Raw genomic sequence first — 7,649 nt, 5'->3', positions numbered from 1 at the left:
CTCTTTCTAAGTTTAACCAAACTGGTAAATATATTCCTGCATTAACTCTTCTTTTTTTTTGTAAATACTTTCATTTGTACCATTTTTTTAGATTCCACATCATATAACATTCTTTTTTAAAATTTTATTTATTTTTTATACAGCATGTTCTTATTAATTACCTATTTTATACATGTTACTGTATATATGTCAATCCCAATCTCCCAATTCATACCACCACCATCATCCATATTCCTGCATTAACTCTTAATTGACCTATTTAGACCAGTTAAAACAAATAAACAAAGATAGAGGAACTAGTCTGTGCTGCTATTGTGAAAGGAAAAATTCCTCACACATTGAAATTAAAAAGGAACTACTATTTAAGAAACAAGTTCTGTTTACATAGAACTTTCCCTTCTTCCCAAGATAGGTAACACCGAATTTCCTCAGACTCTTGAATTAAGTCAACATTTACTATTAAAAAACAACAAAAACTTTTATTAAATCTTATCAACTTGAGGCCTTTTAAATTTCAAATGATGTTATAGTCACCTAATTCTGAGCTGTCAAAAACCTTAAATATGCACACAATAACCTTTTCTGTGCACACAAAAAGACTTTTTTTCCCTAGCCCTCAATTCAGCTTAGAAGACTATACATTTTTTTTTAAAAAGGCCACCCAAATCAAGTATTTCTATCATATGAAAAACCTGAAATGAAAGGGCTGACAGAGACAGTACAAAGGTAGTTGTTAAAGATATTTTTTCCTTAGTTCAACCAATTTCAAGACATTTTAGAAGTTAGAGAAAAATTCATCTATGCTCTCTGTTGCACAACTTGGCTCTAAGCCAAATGATCTATAAAAACAAGGATTTCAGCCAGCAAAATATTTTCTTTGAATTTCTGGCAAGAAAACAACTCTACAAAGATTCTAATTGTAAAGAGGTTAAAACATGTCAAGTCTAGTAGAGATACAATCAGAAAACAATTTACACAGGATAAAGATCCCTGGGAAAATTACTATAACAGAGCTATGGTCTGGTTTCTTCTGAGTTTCTCACTTCACTCTGAAGAAGGAAAGGAACAGACAAGAGCTCTTAGATCAGTGGTTCACAGGCTTTATTCGCTGAGGATAGGAATCGACTGGAAGGCTTTCAGATCAAGTAGATTTGGAATGAGGCCTCATAATTTGCCTTTGTAACAAGTTTCCAGGTGCTGATGCTGGTGATTTGGAAACTGAACTGTGAGAACTCCAGGAAAGTCCAAGACCTTCCTAAAGATAGCTCTTAATCAAAGAAGTCAAAAAACTGCCATCTGCCTTTCTAGCAGCGACAACATCTTTCCCATTTTCCCCCTTAAAAAGGAAAACTAGAAGTAGTTAAAGAACAAGCATCATGTTTGCAGTAACCACAAAATTCTTAAACAGTAAAATAAGATCTCTAGGTACCTCACTGATTCTGTGAAGCACATTTTTTCCTCATTTATCATCTCTGTTAAATGAATGAAATAAAGATGGTTTGGCAGTGTTTTTTGCTTTTTAGTGCATCTTAAAATAAGAGCCCAGATAATCTTATAATTTGAGAGCATCTTAGATTTGATGAAATACAGTATTAAATGACAAGCACAGCAAGGCTCTTTAGGGAATATAATACCACTTAACTTTAAAAAAGGATGGGGGTTGCATGGAAAAAATACAACCTTACATCCTTATACCCTGGGATAATATGTAAGGTCCCTGGAAGAAAATATGAAACAGTCTGTGTTACCTAGTGGTTAGATGTCACTGCTCAAGAATTTTCTACGTTAAAAGAGCAGAGATCGGGCTTCCCTGGTGGCGCAGTGGTTGAGAGTCCGCCTGCCGATGCAGGGGACACGGGTTCGTGCCCTGGTCTGGGAAGATCCCACATGCCGCAGAGCGGCTGGGCGCGAGCCATGGCTGCTGAGCCTGCGCGTCTGGAGCCTGTGCTCCGCAACAGGAGCGGCCACAACAGTGAGAGGCCCGCATATCGCAAAAAAAAAGAGCAGAGATCTAAAGTACAAGGATTTTCTGAAACAAATGATTCTGCACAATCTTATATTTGAAAACTATCATGTGTTATATAAACCTACATCATACCTTTTGACCACAGGAGGAGTCCTATTAGACAGGCAGGGCAGATATCACTTCCGAAGTGAGGAACCTTGTCTACAGATGTTAAAGGTTTTGCCCACAGTAAAAGGGAAAAGGTTGGAAACAGAACTTGGGCCCTTTTGCTTCTATCATCCAGCCAAATACATACTGAGTTTTGTCTCAATCCTTTGAACTTATACTCGGTTTCATGATGATTAACCACACTCTGTGGCATTGAGAAGTTACTCCATCTCTATTGATCTAACTCCCACACTCTGTGGCATTGAGAAGTGACTCCATCTCTATTGATCTAACTCCTCACTGGTGAAATGAGGCATTTGGACAAGATGCCTAAGGCTCTTCCAGCTTTACAGTCCTACAATTCCATATTATCCTTACCACAGAGGGATCTGAATAGAGTGAAAGAAGGTTCATTTACTTAAAGTAACTTAACCTCTTTTCATGTAGTTCTCTCTAGAGACTCAATGAGCCCCTTGTGTCACCAGTATACGAGCCCAACAAGATGTTTTCATTTGGACTGCAAGTTTATTGGTAGTCAGCAAATAAAATACGCATCACTCTGAAACTAAAAGATGCCAAACAAAACTATTTCTTCTATATTTAACTCTACCTGAAGCTTCTTAAAGCACACTATTTTGATTTTTTTCTTTTTAAAAGAGGAGAAATAGTCCTCTAAAAATTATTTTGGATCATTACTCTGCAAATTACTTTAGTTCTGCAAAACACAGGAATGTCCAAACACTTCAAGGAACTCTGAATAGAGGAACAAAAAGCTGTCTAGTTAACCCAAAGAATAATTAAGAGTTAAAGATACTCTGTCTGCCTGAAAAATCTATTTCTCAATTTTTATTCTTATGGGTCAGGAATATTAAACACCACTTTAAGTTGCCCTCAACATATGTGCCTCTTATGCTATAAACTCTTAGATGTACAGAATTCAGTAACTTCAGATGACCAGATTTACAGATACCCCCCAAAAAAAAACTTGAAAAAGTAAATGCATATAAATAAATGAAGAGCTGTAGCTCTTATTATGCCATCAAATCAAATAATACCAAACTGTACAGGTAATGGAAGATAAATGGCTCTTTCAAAATGGTCTAAACAGTACTCTGGAACAGGTTTCTACTTTAGCACACTCAGATTAACTTCTACTAAAAAATGTCCTAGAAAAAGTCAAGAGTGAAACAAAACAAGTATCTAAAGAGGGATCTTCTTAAATGTTAGTGGTAAATGTAATTATACTTTGCTATTTTTAGAACCTCTTCAATTTGGCAAAGCTTCACACTGATTTATATGATTCTTACAACATTCCCCTTGAGGCAGATCTTTGAGGGGATACTCCTGAACTTTAAAAAACTTTAGATACCTAGGTGACACTTGTCTAACTCCTACCGGCATCCTATTGTACCCCAGAGCCAGTATTATTAACAGGAACCACTACCGTCTATTTCTCAGACATAAAAAGACACGAGCAAGTTTTAATTCCGGTTTTGAGAGCAGCAAATATGTGCCAAGCTTCTGGTTGTGCAATTTTACTGAAGGAAAATCCATTTTCATTTGTCTACTGGACTCCTACTGATTAAGCTGTATATACATACATGTGCGCATATACACTGACATAAACAAACAATATGTAACATTACAGTACTCAGCATTGCTTGGAGTACACAGAAACAAAAGAGAGGTTTAAATTGCCCATTATTCTAACCTTACCCCCCAAATACCAAGACGATCTGAAACACTAAATCTGCTATATTTTGAAGGCATAAGAATTCTGCATAATCAAAAACAGCCATCACCTATGTCCTCTCTTATATCCTTAAGATATGTTGGCCTGGGCATTAACATGTTCCTATCCCCAGTGCTAGGTACATTCTGTGGACTGATGAATGCTGGGGGGCCTGGAATGAAACAGGAGAGAATGGAGGCTCTCCAAACACAGTAGTAGCTTTCGTTTATTCAACCTCCGTAGTGGTTCAAATAGATCTGTATTTGAATCCCGGCTGCAACCTTACTGAATGAACTTGGGCCAAGGACTCGCCCTCTAAGCCTCAATTTTCTTATCTGTAAAATGGAACAAAACCAGTATGTCATAAATATGAGAACTAAAGTAAATAATGCATGTAAAGTGCATAACACAGTGACGAGTTCAGTAACTTTTCAACTCCAATCCTGTTATTATTTCTGAAAAGCCACCTGGCCCCTTCTTTCTTAGATATACGAACTGTTAAGACCGAAGGATACGAACAAAGAATGAAAAAGAAATTTAGAAATAATCAAAACTGAAAGAGCTCTGAAAACCCCTCTCCGTTCCCGAGAGGGGAGACAGGAGGGTCGAAACTGAAACCCGACCTACACTTTTCCCGTCACAGCGGCTGAAAAAGAAAATACAGAAGGGTGTGCACCGAAGTAAACAAACTCGGCGGCGCCGCCCTCGCCGCCCGGGGCCTCCGACTCCGGCAGGAGGCGTCTGGAAAACCACTCGAGCGCCGGCTACAAGACTCGTCCCCCTCCGCGCATTCAGTTCCTACGAGACGCACCTCCCCTCCCCGCCCCGAGACCCGGGCCGACTCCCTCACCTCCACCAAACGGCAGTTCCCGGGAACAAAGTGAATAGAGAGCTCCTTCTCCCGCCCCACCATGCCCGCCGTCTTGGCGCCGCCGCCGCCGCCGCAGCGACCGCCACTTCCCCCAGCCCAGGATCACCGCGGTCCGCAGCTCCAAAGCCCTCGGCCCGCCTCCCCTAGGTCCGGGCCAGCCCCCGCTCACCGCTTCCGGCTTCCGCCGCCAAGACCGCGCCCCTTGATTGGCCACGCTCCGCCGACGCCCCAGAAAGGGGACTGGCGCGCTCGGGACGCTCCCAGCCCACGCGCCAACTCTTAAAGGGAAACAAAGGCCCTGGTCTTAAGCAAGGAATGCGAGTTTTGTTTTGGGGCCGGGGGCGGTGGCGGGTGGGGGAGGAGGAGTTGTTTATTTTGTGTGTTTTTCCTTCTTGACTAGGTAAGGATTGAATTGGATCGCCTAGACTTGCGCAGTGCATAAGAATCTACTGCATAAGAATCTACTGGGCACGTAATACATAAAGTTGCACTCAGTGGGGGTGAGGGGGAGGGTAGGAAGCACAATGGACCTGTGTCTTTAGAGCATTAAGAGTATTTTTTTGAGAGATTTAGAAAGACACTGGAATAAAAATAAAAGTGTTGGTATCTAAGTCATTAACACCTCAAGAACCCATTTGTCTTTCCGGGATGCTAAAAAGTAGTACGTGTGAAATTCCAAAGATCTCAAACTAATTTTGACTAGTTAAAAATAAAAAGATGTGGGAGGCTGGGGGATGAATTATTTGGGTACCTCTTCCAAACGCAGATTCTCGGACTTTACCAGTAATTGCAGAATGAGCTGTGGTAGTAGAGCCTGGGACTTCAGGTGGATTTAACGGGAGTTCAGATCAGCCCTTGAGAAGCACCGCCTTACAGGCTGCAGCGTCGGGCTACACGAGCCGAACCTCGGCTACCAAGGAAAATTAAAGGAACCAGGGGAATATAGTAATACTGAACCTTCTACCACCTGGATTGCGCTTTTTTAAAGTGACAAAGACAGCTCTAAGCGTTGAGGCTGACCTAGCACTTAATTGCAACTGATTTCTCTTCCAGTTCAAACCCGAAAAGCCCCCAGCCAGCCGAGATGCTTATGACATTTACTCGGCGAGGAGGTGGGAACCAGAGCATGGACCGCATAGGTTTCGCCAACTTTCCACCGAACAGTCTTGAGCGTTCTTGTCCAGGCATACAGGATACCAAGACCTTAAAAGTCACCCGCAAACGTGATTACTCTTTGGATCTTTGTAAAACGACATTATTTTCATAAACCTTTTTTTGGTTTAATCTTAGAGCTCAACGCTAAGCAGCCTTTAAAATTTTTTCCCCCCATCTGAGTCCCGTGACTTTCCTTCCTACCCAGCCCCCAACAAGAACTCATTTCTTTATTTGCATAAGCATAAAGTTTCTTTGGAACAGTAACAGAAGACAGCCTGAGGCCCCCCACTTTTCAATTTTTGTTTTAATCCAGGCTGTTAATCAATTTAGCATTACTTAGAGTCCTTGAGAGGAATGCCCCAAACACTAAACCATGCATAATCTGCAAACAAAGAAAATGTGTGGGTGGGTTTTGGGGGAGCGGATTCAAGATCCTCTTGATCCTCCTCTCTTTAAAGGAGCGGGAATTTTTGTGAAGTTTCTAGTTGCAACGTGTGATGCAGTCTGATCTTTCCAGGAAAAAAAAAAAATGTGTTCAACGTGAAGACGGTTTAAGGTCATGCATATGCAATTAGCATTTTGAGTCTCAGAGCAGCCTTATCTAGAGTGAGGTACAAATAGACTTTACTTGCCTGCGTTTGAGGATCTGGTTTCATGTTTGCCAGATAAAACGTGGGTATGGTTCCAGGGGCACATGTTCCTGTATGGGTTTTAATCATTCTTTTTAAAAATGGAAGTTTCTTTGTGAATAAAAACGCCACTGTTATACAGACAATATCCAAGTTCCTGTGGTGGCTAAGTCTATAAATTTAACGACAGCAATCTGGAGATAAAAGTTAGGTTAGCAGATTCATTTCATGCCAAGACAAAGAAAGGCTGGAGCACACAACTATAGATAAAAATCGTTATTTATATAGAACCTTCACCTACATCACTGCATTTAATCCGGTAAATGAAACTGCTGTTCTGTTTTGGATTTTATTTTTGTCAATTGAGACTTAGCTGAGCTCTCCATACAGCGTCAATAATTAAAGTTGCTTTATTATTCCAAGTCCCAAAGTTAAACGTTTTAAAGAAATGAATGACTTATTTTTTTACACACCCTTTCGGCTTTTACCAGACCTTCATTGGGATTCTTTTAAAGAAACTCTTAACTCCAGAATGCTTCTTTTCTTGAATAGCTAACTCTTACCTGTTTCATGTTCTCCGGCATTTCAGGCATGATTCCAAAATTATCTCAGGAAAAAGATTTGAGATGGGTCTCTGCCTCTGCCTCCTCGGGCTGGGTCTTTGTTCTGCCTGCAGAGAGCGCAGGCACGCGAAAACGTGAGCCACAGCTTCACTCGACCTTTGAAATTAGCATTTTGAGTCCAATCCCAGAATCTCGTGCAGTTTTCCACTTTGCAGTAAACTGGCAGCTGATTCCTCGTGGCAATCTTGAAAATACCCAATGAGAAGTTTCATGTTTTATTGCAAGCCAAATGAAGGTCCATTATCAAAACCATTAGGAAAACCAACTTTTTTTTTTTTAAGAAATAAAGATGTAACAAAAAAAACTTCCTGTGAAAACTTGTTGCAGTTTTCTCTTGCAAAAGAAAAGCAAGAGCCAGCAGTTGGAAAGCACACAGACTATGCAACTGATTTCTGTTCTGAAATATTTTATTGAGTTATGCCTTGTTACAACAGAATCCGTTTGGTAAAGTTCGCCAGTGCTTTCCCAACCAGTGCTTTCTAATTAACTATTTCAAAGGACAGTAAAAGGCACTGGTGGTAACAAT

General features: G+C 40.6%; 1 protein-coding gene across 2 annotated transcripts in view; it reads right to left on the bottom strand.

Moving 5' to 3' along the window:
• Window positions 1-7,229, bottom strand: part of MAT2B (methionine adenosyltransferase 2 non-catalytic beta subunit) — a 15,938-nt gene extending 8,709 nt beyond the window's left edge. Inside the window, exon 1 of one of the 2 annotated variants that reach the window (XM_007454780.1) lies at window positions 7,064-7,229. In XM_007454780.1, coding sequence (XP_007454842.1) covers window positions 7,064-7,093 — 30 coding nt within the window. In that variant the 5' untranslated portion in view covers window positions 7,094-7,229. Of the gene's footprint in view, window positions 1-4,695; window positions 4,868-7,063 lie in introns of those variants that run through there. The other variant, XM_007454779.1, reaches the window with a different exon arrangement.
• Window positions 7,230-7,649: the final 420 nt, after the last annotated feature.

The sequence above is a fragment of the Lipotes vexillifer genome, unplaced genomic scaffold, assembly GCF_000442215.2.
Source record: "Lipotes vexillifer unplaced genomic scaffold, Lipotes_vexillifer_v1.1 scaffold497, whole genome shotgun sequence".
NCBI lineage: Eukaryota > Metazoa > Chordata > Mammalia > Artiodactyla > Lipotidae > Lipotes > Lipotes vexillifer.
Note: the sequence above shows the minus strand (reverse complement) of the source record. Positions and strands in the feature narration are given on the sequence as shown.